Source organism: Eriocheir sinensis, chromosome 59 (assembly GCF_024679095.1).
Source record: "Eriocheir sinensis breed Jianghai 21 chromosome 59, ASM2467909v1, whole genome shotgun sequence".
NCBI classification, from domain to species: Eukaryota; Metazoa; Arthropoda; class Malacostraca; order Decapoda; family Varunidae; genus Eriocheir; species Eriocheir sinensis.
This window is the reverse complement of record NC_066567.1, coordinates 10,821,880-10,835,993: the sequence shown is the minus strand read 5'-3', so window position 1 is coordinate 10,835,993 and position 14,114 is coordinate 10,821,880. Positions and strand designations below refer to the sequence as shown.

At 46.9% G+C, this 14,114-nt stretch overlaps 1 protein-coding gene across 4 annotated transcripts in view; it reads left to right on the top strand.

Annotated features, from left to right (window-relative positions):
- The first annotated feature begins 2,706 nt into the window (after window positions 1–2,706).
- LOC126985587 (intermembrane lipid transfer protein VPS13B-like) overlaps window positions 2,707–14,114 on the top strand; it is a 29,970-nt gene continuing 18,562 nt past the window's right edge. For all 4 annotated transcript variants that reach the window (XR_007738824.1, XR_007738823.1, XM_050840744.1 and 1 more), the window contains exons 1-10: window positions 2,707–2,846; window positions 4,438–4,552; window positions 5,066–5,243; window positions 5,728–6,381; window positions 7,016–10,073; window positions 10,411–10,674; window positions 11,055–11,536; window positions 11,723–11,885; window positions 12,300–12,539; window positions 13,190–13,502. Coding sequence is in view for 2 of the 4 variants with exons in the window: in XM_050840744.1 (XP_050696701.1) it covers window positions 4,466–4,552; window positions 5,066–5,243; window positions 5,728–6,381; window positions 7,016–10,073; window positions 10,411–10,674; window positions 11,055–11,536; window positions 11,723–11,885; window positions 12,300–12,539; window positions 13,190–13,502 (5,439 nt within the window). In the remaining 2 variants the exon portion in view is untranslated. The remainder of the gene's footprint in view (window positions 2,847–4,437; window positions 4,553–5,065; window positions 5,244–5,727; window positions 6,382–7,015; window positions 10,074–10,410; window positions 10,675–11,054; window positions 11,537–11,722; window positions 11,886–12,299; window positions 12,540–13,189; window positions 13,503–14,114) is intronic.

Genomic DNA, 14,114 nt, shown 5'->3' with positions numbered 1-14,114 from the left:
GAGTTGTGGGGATTTCCAGGTAGTTTTATGTCCCTGGTGGTAGTTTGACCCTTCTTCTGTACCATGAACCTGAAGAAACACATATTTGACAAGGCTTTCATAGGAGTTGTGGGCATTTCCAGGGGTAGTTTTATGACCCTGGTGGTAGTTTGACCCTTCTTCTGTACCATGAACCTGAAGAAACACATATTTGACAAGGCTTTCATAGGAGTTGTGGGCATTTCCAGGGGTAGTTTTATGACCCTGGTGGTAGTTTGACCCCTCTTCTGTACCATGAGCCTGAAGAAACACATATTTGACAAGGCTTTCATAGGAGTTGTGGGCATTTCCAGGGGTAGTTTTATGACCCTGGTGGTAGTTTGACCCTTCTTCTGTACCATGAGCCTAAAAAAACACTCATTAGAACCTGAATGACCCCCTCTTTGACCTTTAGAAATAGCTGATGTGAGAAACGAAAGTGTCTTGTAATACCAGCCGTAGTGAGACTGATTCAACATATATATTACCTGCATAGTCCGTCAACGCCAACTCCGAATACACGGCCACGTGGCACGCTACCCAGAAGCTGACTCTGAATGGAGGAGGCCAAGGGGACGCCCAAGGAGTTCGTGGCTTGAGAGAGTCCGTAGATCCTGCCGGGGGGGTACTCAGGATGGGAAGGAGGCCTGCATGGAGACTCCCCCGGAGGAACCATCTAACTTGGCGTCATAGGGTGGGTGAGGTGACGCGCCCCCCGGAGTATGCCCCATTGCTTGCCATTGTGGCAGACTGAACGTTCCCCCCTGTTCCCCCCTCTACTGCGCATGCGCCGACCTGTGTTTATATGCGCTACTCGGCCCACTCCAAAACACTGGAAAAATCGGTCCCCCCGAGCAACATTACCAGATTGTCGTACTGAGCCTTTTATGTTTGCCGATTTCCGACCCAATAATTAAACTGCTTTCATCACCCAAATAACTGCCTTCATATATGGATATCGTTTAAATGGTTAATTATTGGTGCTTGTTGGCAACAGTTATAGCCAGAAACCGGTAATTACGCGGCTTCGGAGTACGATAATCTGGCAACGGTGCCCTCGAGTCCCGAGCTCGCCTGCCTCACCTCAGCAGCCGCACCCTTTTTTTTTAGTATGGTGATTGATTGATTGATTGATAGTTTATTGTTGCAGGTAAACAACAAGGGAGAAGGGAGGAACATGCCATCCCAAACCCCAGGCAGGACAGAGTGTGACTATACAACTATTAATACATGTGTAGGTAGCACCATGAAACTAAAAAGATACAATGTTAGGAAGGAAAGCACAACAAGGGAGGGGGCAGTACCTCCCCCTGGACAATAAGACAATAAAATGTGTGGACGGAGAACATTGCCCAAGCACTAGATGGGAATTTTACCTGTATACAATAGGTACAGGATGTAAGCCATGAAGTTGTGACCTCATCTTCCCAGCAGGAGCAGAAGGCTAGCAATCCTGCCCTTCTATATGTGTATGTGATCCTGCGGCAGTGAAAGGCCGACAGTCCTGCCCTCCTGAGTGTGTGTGTTTTGTCTTGCTACAAGATCAGAAACGGTTTGAGCCATGCCATGAAAGGGAGGAGCATGCCGTCCCAACCCCCAGACAGTACAGAGTGTGATTATACAACTAATTAAGGATACATGGGTAATTATAAATAGCACCAGGAATGAAAAAAACATTATATCCTTGCATGTATCTATATTATATTTGGAAAAATATGCTTGTTGTATGTATCCCTGATAATAAAATTTATCTACATGTGCTTAAATTTAAGTGAATGAAAGCATAAGAGAGTAAATTGAATGGAAGCATAGTGACTTCCTCCCTTCTCCCTTGTTGTTTACCTGCAACAATAAACTATCAATCAATCAATCATAATCAAGTACTGGCAGATCTTTCGTAATAAATCTGCAATCGCTCCTTCAGACCTATTTGTTGTAACTCCTGATCTACCCACTAGAGTCCACCAGTTCAAAATAGCCTCCCAGAATCCCTGGTCAGCCTTCAGTTTCTATCTATTTAAATCAGCACTAGCTCATCATATAGGGGTAAAGCTTTTAGAATATCACTACATGGACTATAGCTCTTCATCTTTAATATTATGAATTTTATTACGTTGATTGCGCATCTGCAGAGTGCTGGCTTCCTAGAGCCCCCGCCTCATCATGTGGATTTTGGGGTTGGGAAGCCTATCCTAACGTAACCTGGTGGGCGCCTCCCAAAACATACTAACCTAAGGGAGTTGTTACAGTCTTCATAATATTAATCTAGAGCATATAAAGGTATTTTGTAAAGGATTGGTGACCATAATTATTAATGTGGCAGCAGTCTCGCCTAGGAAATAACCCCAACAAGTGATACAGAAAGAAGGGAAACCAATTTACTGAAGGCTTTTAGTTGTACGTTTTGATACCGTTGATGAGGATTCAGGCCCCGGTCTGCCGCCGCAGCAGCGCTCCACAGGGCCGCTAACATCACAGTGGAAAATAACAGGCATGCAAATGACAGAATAAGGAGGGGGGACCGATGTCTCGTCGGGGGACCGATCAGTCTGCAGTAGATGCGGGCCAGCTGGTCCCCCCTTTAAATGGGGCGGGCCAACACGGGTCGGCGCATGCGCAGTAGAGGGGGGAACAGGGGGGAACGTTCAGTCCGCCACACCATTAGTGATATAGTTTAGGCCCGTATCCCCGTGGCAGGGCGTGACGTCACCAAACAGCTGACGTCACACGTAAACACTGGGCGGCGGTGTGGCAGGCTGAGGAGGAGCTGCCGCGCCACATCCCTACTGTTATGAGGCTGCGGGGCCCGGCGCACACCACCCACGAGAGTAAGTACACACCATAAGAAGTAAATATGATGTGCTATTGAGGTTGATTAATAAGGGAAGGTGAGGAGGGTCTTGTGGCAGGCGGCGGCGAGCTGTCATCAGATTCGCCTACCTGGATGATCTTACCTGCTCCGTATTGTAACCTTATTGTGGCTTTATTACCGCCTTATTTTAGCTTTATTTATCTTTATTGTTACTTTTTATTGCTGCTCTATTGCTTTATTGTTGCTTAATTATCTATTGTTACATGTTATTGCTTTATTATTGCTTGATAGATCTATTGTTATTTTTTATTGCTTTGTTTTAGCTTGATAGATCTATTGTTATTTTGTATTGCTTTATTTTAGCTTGATAGATCTATTGTTATTTTTTGTTGCTTTATTTTAGCTTGATAGATCTATTGTTATTTTTTGTTGCTTTATTTTAGCTTGATAGATCTATTGTTATTTTTTGTTGCTTTATTTTAGCTTGATAGATCTATTGTTATTTTTTGTTGCTTTATTATTGCTTGATGGATCTATTGTTACATTTTATTGCTTTATTTTAGCTTGATAGATCTATTGTTATTTTGTATTGCTTTATTTTAGCTTGATAGATCTATTGTTATTTTGTATTGCTTTATTATTGCTTGATAGATCTATTGTTATTTTTTATTGCTTTATTTTAGCTTGATAGATCTATTGTTGTTTTTTATTGCTTTATTGCAGCTTTATTTATCTTTATTGTTACTTTTTGATTGCTTTATTGTAGATTTATTGGTTTATTGTAGTTTTATTTATTTATATTGGTGCTTTTGTCTAGTTTTATTGCTTTATTGTAGATTTCTTGCTTTATTACTGCTTTATTGTTGCTTTATTTATCTTTATTGTTACTATTTGATTGCTTTATTGTAGATTTCTTGCTTTATTACTGCTTTATTGTTGCTTTATTTATCTTTATTGCTACTATTTGATTGCTTTATTGTAGATTTCTTGCTTTATTACTGCTTTATTGTAGATTTATTTATCTTTATTGTTACTTTTTGATTGCTTTATTGTAGATTTCTTGCTTTATTACTGCTTTATTGTAGATTTATTTATCTTTATTGTTACTTTTTGATTGCTTTATTGTAGATTTCTTGCTTTATTACTGCTTTATTGTAGATTTATTTATCTTTATTGTTACTATTTGATTGCTTTATTGTAGATTTCTTGCTTTATTACTGCTTTATTGTAGATTTATTTATCTTTATTGTTACTTTTTGATTGCTTTATTGTAGATTTATTGCTTTATTACTGTTTATTGTTGCTTTATTTATCTTTATTGCTACTATTTGATTGCTTTATTGTAGATTTCTTGCTTTATTGTAGCTTTATTTATCTTTATTGTTACTTTTTGATTGCTTTATTGTAGATTTATTGCTTTATTACTGCTTTATTGTAGCTTTATTTATCTTTATTGTTACTTTTTGATTGCTCTATTGTAGATTTATTGCTTTATTACTGCTTTATTGTAGCTTTATTTATCTTTATTGTTACTTTTTGATTGCTTTATTGTAGATTTCTTGATTTATTACTGTCGGTCCTGTTCCTTAATGTCCTCTCACCCCCAGGTCCCAGGAGGCTCTGAGGCCGGCAAGGATGCTGCGGATTGAGTCCTACATCACGCCCATCATCCTCAGCTATGTGGACAAGTACATCAAGAACCTCAAACCAGAGGACTCGCAGGTAAGGACTCTCTCTCTCTCTCTCTCTCTCTCTCTCTCTCTCTCTCTCTCTCTCATTTCTAGCCTCTAATTGTCCTTCTTTTCATTCTTAATTTTCTTTTCTTTATTTCTTATTTAATTTAGTTTTTTATTCTTTTTTTTCCTTTCTTCTTTTTTCATTATATATTTTTTCCTTTCCTTCTTCTTTCATTGTTTTCATTCTCTATCCTACTCTCTCTCTCTCTCTCTCTCTCTCTCTCTCTCTCTCTCTCTCTCTCTCTCTTTTCCTTCCCTTCCTCCCCATCTTCTTCCTTCATTATCTTTCTCTCCCTCCCTTCTCATTCTCTCTCTCTCCTCTTTCCTCCCCTTTGCTCTCCATATCTCTCACTCTCTTTCTTTCCTCTTCCTTCTTTTCCTTCCTCTCCCTCCTTTTCATTCCCATTCTTTTGCTTGCCTTCCACTCCCTTTTCTCTCCCTTCCTATTTATTATCCATTCCTCTCATCCTCCCTCCTTCTCATCCCTTCCTATCCCCAGGTGTCCCTGTGGGGGGGCGATGCAGTGTTCAACAACCTGGACCTTCGTCTTGAGGTGCTGGAACAGGAGCTGCGTCTGCCCTTCTCCTTCGTCAACGGTCACATCCATGAGCTGCGAATCCACGTGCCCTGGACCAAGCTGACCTCAGAACCCATCGTCATCACCATCAACACTATTGGTAGGGTAGGGCAGGGTAGAGCTGGTTCCTTCCTTTCCTTTGTCTTGTTCCTTTCTTTTTTGGGTTTCCTTCCTTTTCCTCTTATTTTTACCTCTTTCCCTTCTTTCCTTCTGTCCCTCTTCCTTCCTTCCTTCTCTTTCTATTCCTTTTCCTCTTTTTTACCTCCTTTCCTTCTATCCCTCTTCCTTCCTTCCTTCTCTTTCTATTCCTTTTCTTATCTTTTTTGCCTCCTTCCCTCCTTTCCTTCTATCCCTCTTCCTTCCTTCCTTCTCTTTCTATTCCTTTTCATGTCTCCTTTGCCTCCTTCTCTTCTCTTTCTCTTCCTTTCATTTCGACCTTCCTTCCTTTCTTTCTCTCCCTCTCCTTTCCTTTTATCCTTCTTCCTCTCTTTCTGACCTCCTTCCATCCTTCCTTTTCTTCCATCCCTCTTCCTCTCTATCGGAAAAAATATTCTTGCGTTAAAATCCGTACCTCTCGTTTTCAGAATGCATCCTCAAGCTAAAAGGGGGCGAGGCAGCTGGGTCCGAGTCCTCAAGCCAGAGCGGTACCGGAACTAAGTCTGGGGACGGGCGACGGCGGCAGAGGAGGCAGGACATGGAGGTGCCGACAAGCTACGTGCAGGGGCTCATCAACCGGATCATCAACAATGTGTGCGTCGTCTGCAACAACGTCATCCTCAAGTACGTGGAGGATGACATCGTTCTCTCCATCAACGTAAAGACGCTAGAGTTCCGCTCGGTTGACGGGGACTGGACGCCGGCTTTCATTGACTTGACAGCGGAGGACCTCATACTGCGGAACCTGGCAACCCTCACCGACCTCACCGTGTGCCTGGACAAGCGAAACGCCTCCGGGAAGATCGAGAATTACCAGGAACCGCTCATGTATCGCTGCTCACTCTCCTGTCGTGTGGTGCGGAGGTTCGAATCGGTCAACTCCATTCAGCCGCTGTGCACTCGCTATGATGTTTTCTGCCCACAGTTACACTTCAGCCTCTCGGATACGCAGCTGCCGATGTTCCTTAGGCTTCTGCAGCTGGCCCTGGCGCTCTACTATGGGGACCTTGGTGCCGCGACTGGCCCTGAGATGACCCCTGGGGTGCCTGTAGGGAAGGATGGAGAAGGAGGGCTCTTGGAAGGTAAGGGAACAATTGTTATTTTATTTATTTATTTTTTTTTTTTTTTTTTTATCAAAGGAGAGATACAGAGCTATTTTTTTCTTGTTTTGCTTTCTTTTGTTTGTTTTTGTTTTTTCAGTAGAGAAGAGAACAAGAATTAAACTTTTTTCTCGTCTTGTTTTACTTTTTTATTTGTTTTTGTTTTTCTGTCAAAGGAGAGATGCAGAGCTAAACTTTTCTTCTTATTTTTCTTTTCCTGTTTGTTTTTTTCAGCAGAGAAGAGAAGGACCAAACTTTTTAATATTTTCAGTGCATCATTAACCTCTAAGTAACTATCCATCAATGTATAAAGTATAAATAAAATACATATATTCCATTAAGTATATTCAGTAAGTAAGTTAAGGTATATTCTATTAATTATATTCTGTAAGTAAAGTTAAGTATATTCCAGTAAAGTATATTCCGTAAGTAAGTTAAAGTATATTCTATTAATTATATTCTGTAAGTAAAGTTAAGTATATTCCAGTAAAGTATATTCCGTAAGTAAATTAAAGTATATTCTATTGATTATATTCCGTAAGTAAAGTTAAGTATATTCCAGTAAAGTATATTCCATTGCAGTTCCCCCCTCACGCTCCCTTTCATTCCCTGACAGACCCGTCGCTGGATGAGGATTCGTGGTCATCCTGGGCGTGGTCCCTCGGCTCAGCGCTCCTGCCGGTGTACTGGGAGGATGAGGAGCACGCCCTGTCCGCCCACCGCCACCGCCTCAACAAGACACTCCACATGGGCATCTACGTGGAGACCGCCACATGGACGTTCAAGCTGACAGAATCGGTGCAGGACAGCGGGTATTTCGGGCCCACCAAGATGCGGTTCACTCCGTTCTTACGCGTGGAGCACCAGGGCAGCTTCCTGACGGTGGTGGTGCGTGGAATCGAAGCCACGAACGTACAGCTTGGCATATCGTCCCTCACCATGGAGCCTGTTGGGTTCTGCATATGTGGCATCGCTGACATACAGGAAGGCAGCGTAACGGATGCCCAGGAGCAGAGCGTGGCGGTACGGGAGTCGTCGCCGTTCCTAGCCGTGGGTCAGGAAGGGCAGGAGTACCTCAGACACTCACTCTTTGATCCCCAAGTCTTGATGGAGGCACTGGAGCTATGGGACTACGCATACTCGTGGGACAGACACACCAAGGAGGCCACGGAGGCTAACCTGCTGGCACGGACCGGAGCAGTGGCCATGGACTACTTCTACCTGATGGAGCTCCCCACGGACTTCAGCAGTGAGAAGCTTTCGGAGATCGGCAGTGACCTTGAGTATAGCAATTTGAACGAGCGTGCGGTGTGTCGGGTCGTCCTAGGGGCATGCGAGGTCAATATATCTTCAGGGTTCTATCACAGACTCGAGGCAGTGGCCCATAGCCTTGCACAACATGACTATCCACCCTATGCCGCCCCACATGGTCAGGAACCCCCCGGACCTCTCCCAGTGCCAACCGAGGAGGAAATCGCCACTCTTGAGGCCAACACCCCAACCCGCTGTTACCTCCTGACCCTAATGGAGCCGGTGGTGGTGGTACACGCGGCTCAGCACTCAACGGTGAACATGCGGAGTGTGGTCAGCGCGAAGAGACGGAAGAAGAATAGAAAGGCGTGCGGCGATCTGTGTATGGCGAGGGTCCTTCCGGTGCCACGCCTGAGGGTTAAGCTGTCTCGTGTGGACCTGGAGTGGACCCGCCCCATGTACCCCAAGCGCCTGGTGTCCATCGCCTGCACGCTGCGTCCCCCGTCACCCGCCATGCTGCACAACTGCCACGCCCATGTTACCATCACTGCCCATAACCTGTGCCTCAGTCTGCAGTACCAGGGCAGCAGCGTCACACTCCTGCAAGGCTTCTCCCCGTCCCTCTACTACAAGAGCCTCCTCCTGCCACTCTACTGGTCCTCGCCGCACCAGCCACGCGACGAGTACTTCATACAGACAGACGCCCTGAATGTGGAGGCCAGCGCACCACAACTACAGCTGCTGGCGTGGCTGGGGCGGTCATGGTGTGTGGAGCAGCCTCAGCCACAACAACTCCACCAGGACTCACTAGTGGAGGACGCTCTCTCCGCTCGTAGGCTGCCGGTGGTGTCTGTGAGGATACACCACGTGGAGGCTAAGACATGCGACACACCTTCTCTGCGCGGCGGCATGGCTACACTAGGGAGCATGACGGTGGGTCTGCGGCGCCCTCAAGGGGAGCTCCTGTGCCTCCTAGCGTCGGGCCCTGAGGACAAGCCAGGTCTCGAAGTGCTGCTGCCGGATACAGTCTCGGTGTCGGACAAGCTCATCAAAGTGGCCTTTCAGTTCCCCAAAGAAGACAAGGACGAGAGCGTTCCGAGGATCCTCACCGTTGGGATGAAGAAAATGGCCTTCCTTCTCGACCCCCAGCTGGTGCAGTGGCTCAAGTACTCGCCGCGGAAGATCGACAGTGAGGTGCTGAGCGAGATGGTGTTCCTCAAGAAGATCTCCGAGGTGCGCGGTGTTGGCCCGGCGCAGAGGAAGGCATCCGAGAGCGAGTCCGAGGCAACCAAAGTCGAATCCTCGACCGCAACCTTATCCGAGGCTAAAACCGAGAGCAGGGGCATCCTCCACAGCCCTCAGGAGCAACCCAACGCACCGAAGAAGACGTGGAAGGAGCGGTTCGTGTGGTGGTACCCAGTGCTGAGTCGCCTACTGGTCCACATCGACATTGATTCCGCAACTGTCTTCCTCCCGACAACGCCACTCGCTATCGCCTCAGAGTCTGGCCTCGTGAATGCCGTGCACCGGACATACCTGACACGCAGCGAACGGGCAGCGCTGGGGGACACACTGGTGCTATGTCTGCCCCACACGCTGCTCCACAACGCCGCGCAGAAACAGTCACTCCTCCATAATGTCCATGATGTTCCCGTGATCCTTCCCGGTGAAATCTGGGCCACTGAACGCGACAAGCTCCCATGGTCGCTGAATCTGGCGGCTTTCAGTGTGTATACCCTGCACGGCGTGGGTCAACATGTCAAGCTGCCCGTTCTTAAGCCCGTCAACACCACCGCCACGCTCGCCATCACCACCAAATACCAGGGTCCGTCACTTAGCCAGCTGGGCCTCGTCATCCACACGGACATGTCGCCGCTGGACTTCTGTGGCAGCCGGTGTCAGGTGGTGAGTCACGCGGCCGTGGTGGAGAGCCTGCTCGGACTCGTCGCGCACTTCATCAAAGACTCACTGGATGCGCCGGACTCCAAGTCACCCACACCCGTTCCACAGACAGCCCCTCCGGACGCCTCATCCCAGCCCCATCAGGTGACCTCGCCAGCCCCTCCGCCTCCCCCACAGACGCAGCCCCTTCACCCAGCGCCCCCGAAGCCTCTACAGCACAGTGGTTCGGACCCCAACACTCTCCTGGTGACGGAGGTGGAGGAGGTCGAGGATGAGAGAGTGCAGGTTGTGAGTGAGACGGAGGCCCAGAGTGGAGGTCCTAGCAGCAGCCCTATAGTGACGGCCTGGGTGCAGTGGACGGTAGCGCGTGTCTCGGCCTCGCTCTACGCCAGGGAGGCCGGGGAGATGCGGAAGCTGCGAGCGGAAATGGAGGACCTGACCATGGCACTCGACCTCCACCAAGTCTACTCCAAGGTCAAGATTAAGATCACGTCCTTCAGCGTCCTGCACTTCACGAAAGGGTGAGACTCGGGGTCCTGAAGGATGGGTAGGATTCTTAGGGGAGAGTTTTCTGTATGACTGCTTCAATTTTTTTTTTTTTTTTTTTTTTCTGTTGAGCTGTTTGGCAGTTGTGTTACTTTATTTATCTCTCTATTTTATATATATTTTTTTTTACTGACTGGTTTTCGAACATAAATGCAGGCTTTTTTTTTATTTTTTTTATTCATTAGTATTTCCTTTGTTTTTGCTCTTGAACTGTTTCCTCTATTTAAAAGAAGAAAAAAAATAGCGGGTTCTTTTATGTTATGTTTCCTCCTTGAGTTCCTTTCTTCGCTATAAAAAAAATACAATTGACAGAAGCAGCAGCTGGGTCGCCGGGGAACACGAGGGCGTAGTCATGACCTGCGGCGACCAGTTGACCCGCGACGTGAAGGTCATCAACCCTCGCAGCGGCACGGTTGACCCCCACCACCACCACCACCACGCCACCAAGTCCGCCGGCACCTCCGCGGAGCAGCCCAAGCCACACGGGTTCCTCTCGCTCACCTTCACCACGGCACTCTGCAAGAACATTCACTCCAGCTGGAACTCCCTCATCAAGAAGCACCTGAGTGAAGAAAGGTGAACTATTGTATTTTTTTTTTTTTTATCTATTTTGTCTTCTTTTTCTTCTTCATTCATCTGTCTCTGTTAATTTCTCCTTCTTCTTTTTCTTTTTTGTTACGTAATCTCTATCAATTTCTTCTTCTTTGTTTGTCTCTACCTCTGTCAATTTCTTCTTCTTTGTTTATTCCTATCTATCAATTTCTCCCTCTTCTTCTTCTTCTTTCTCTCTTCTTCTTTGTATAGTCCATTTTCTCCCTTATTCTTTGGGTCAAACTTGCAATTATCCTCCTCCATCTTACTCATCCTATATTTTTCTATTTCTAACTTTATTTTCCTTTATTTTCCTTTATTTCCAACACTTCCAAGTCTCGTCTCACCGTTACTTTTCCCCTCAGGTGTGTGGCTAATATTGACGCCCCCGACCACTACCTCAGCGAAATCGACGTACGTGTGCAACCCTTCGACTGTGTGTGTTTCCCGGCGTCCCTGCACATCTTTGCCTCCGTGTACGAACCCTGGCTACAACTGCACCTCCCCCAGCAGCTCACCTACACCGGGCGGAAGCTACCACGTGAACCACTAGGCATGAACATCAACAACCACACACTTCCGCTGGTCTACCTCCACACCGAGAGCATTCGTGTACTCTTCCCTGCGCGCGATACGTCAACCGAAGATCCGTCAGTCCACAACATGTTCCTCCTGCAGCTGGAATCAGTGGTGGTGACGCCCCAGGTGGATAATCCGCTCTCCCGCATCATGATCCGCCCAGATATCTTCCAGGTGGCGGAGCGGGCCCGGATCCTTGGTGTCCCGGGCTCGGAAGTGGAGGATCGTCAGTACCAGATCGATGTCCTTGGTCTGAGCGCGAGTACGGGTGAGTGTGTGCGTGTGTGTTTGTTTGTTTGTTTATGTGGCAGAGTAACTCTCCTCTATGACGTGGCTGCAGCGTATATCATGTCTCCATCTCTCCCTGTTCTGGCACTCCCTCTCTGCACACTCAATCCAGTTGCTCCAAACTCTTCACTTGCATCAACAATTAAACGTATACTCCTTGACACAGGTTCCTGGCATCAACTGGTGTGCATGAAGGGGGGGCGGCCTCGGAGCTCATCGGGGGAGCGTCTGCGGGTGATGGGGGAGAACCCGGCGCTGGAGTGGAACAACTACGACCCCATGACGGACAACAAGAACACAGACGTCGTGCTTCATCCGTTCCTTGCCAGGTGACTCGAGGCTTGGGGTCACATCCGTAAACATATTGCCATTCACACATGTATATTTGACAAGGCTAAGGGCCATATTTGTAAACCTTTCAGCATCCAAGTCTTCGTCTCACACTCTGTCTCTCACAACTCTTCCTCTCATTCCTTCACACCTCTTGACTCCTTCCTCTGGGCTGCAACTTTAGTCGTGTATTTACCTAGTTTACCTAGATGTAGTTTTACCGGGCCTGGGCTTTACGCTCATGTGGTCCCGTCTCCGTATCTACGTTTATCCAACTTTTCCTTAAAGCTTTGCACCCTCCTTGCCGATACTACATCCTCGCTTAGTCTGTTCCAAACTTCTCTATTTCTTTGTGTGTGTATGTATGTGTGTATTTCTCTCTCTCTTCAAGCCATCGTCTCCTTCACCCACAGATTCGACAGTAGGGTCATCGCTGCCCCGGCCATCGTGTATCAAGGAGGATGGATGAAGGAAGATGAGGAGGATGCAGGGAAAGGAGGAGGAGGAGGAGGAGCAGGGGGTGAAGTAGGAGCTCCACGCAGCATCCTTGTGGCAGGTCATTCCTTGGAGGTCAACGCCACATCGGATATCGACCTCCATCTCAGCCTCCCGCAAGTGGCGCTCCTGCAGGATATTGTGCAGGATACAACCAGGTGAGGAGAGAGGAGAAACTGAGACAGATTAACAAGTATTATCACTGAGCCAAAATTAGTCGATTACTCTGGTACTTTTAATAATTGCTGTACTCATGAAAATTCTAGTATATCAAACACACACACACACACACACACACACACACACACACACACACACACAGAGAGTAACATCAATGAACAGAATACCAGAAACTAATTACAATATCTTCATCATTGTTCAGAGTAATCATTGAAGAGATTTTTGTAATACATGCACTCACTAAAAACCCACTAAATATACCATACCAAACACACACACACACACACACACACACACACACACACACACAGATACACAGATCACCGACAAACAAAACAGAGAAAATTAACCACAGTCTACACCATTGTAGCTTTAAAAACAAACACACACACACACACACACACACACACTCAAACTCTCCTCCCGAAATTGACGTCTCTTTTTGGCCACTCCTCTGTTTTCTATTCAGGAGCAGTAAGTAGCAGGCTTTATTTTATTTTATTTTTTTTTCATTATAGTTTTGTTTTGTTTTGTTTTTTACGCCCTTGAACTGTCTCCTTTGCTGTAAAAAAAAAAAAATCAGACACACACCATTGCCAAACTAACTAGTCTCGTCACCTCCCAACAGCCTCATCAACGAAATGCTGGCACGGGGGCAACAGGGCGGCCGAACCAGGCAGTCTCAGGACATCGCAGACAGTGGCGTGGATTGTGACATCTCCTCCGTCGAGCTCGCCAAGGGTGGAGGCGGCGGAGTGGGTGAAAGTGGGCTGAGAGGTGCACCTACGACAACCACCTCCTCGTCCATCCCACCCTTCCCCTCGAGTGCCTCTGCCAGCTGTTCGTTCGTCCCTCTGGAGTTGTTGGTGACGGGAGGGAAGATCACAGCAAGCATCTTCGACCGGGGAGTTCTGGAGGACGGCCAAAGGATGAGTGTGAAGGTAATGGGGATAGTTGGACCTGTTGCTGTTAGGTGATAGTTTTAACCCGGTAGCAGCGACGGTCCAAATTTGTGGCTTAACTGTGTAGCAGCAACGGGCCAAATTTGTGGCTTTACCGTGTAGCAGCGACGGTCCAAATTTGTGGCTTTACCATGTAGCAGCGACGGTCCAGATTTGTGGCTTTACCATGTAGCAGCGACGGTCCAGATTTGTGGCTTTACCATGTAGCAGCGACGGTCCAAATTTGTGGCTTTACCGTGTAGCAGCGACGGTCCAAATTTGTGGCTTTACCGTGTAGCAGCGACGGTCCAAATTTGTGGCTTTACCGTGTAGCAGCGACGGTCCAAATTTGTGGCTTTACCGTGTAGCAGCGACGGTCCAAATTTGTGGCTTTACCGTGTAGCAGCGACGGGCCAAATTTGTGGCTTTACCGTGTAGCAGCGACGGGCCAAATTTGTGCCATGATATAAACCCCAAAAAATAGATGATACATAATCTGATAACAAATGCTTTGATATATATTATGAAATGGTTTGTGTGAGGGTGATTTTTTGTCGTTTTTCTCACTTGGAAGGACCATTAAGAAACATGATCCCCGCTGCTACCAGGTTA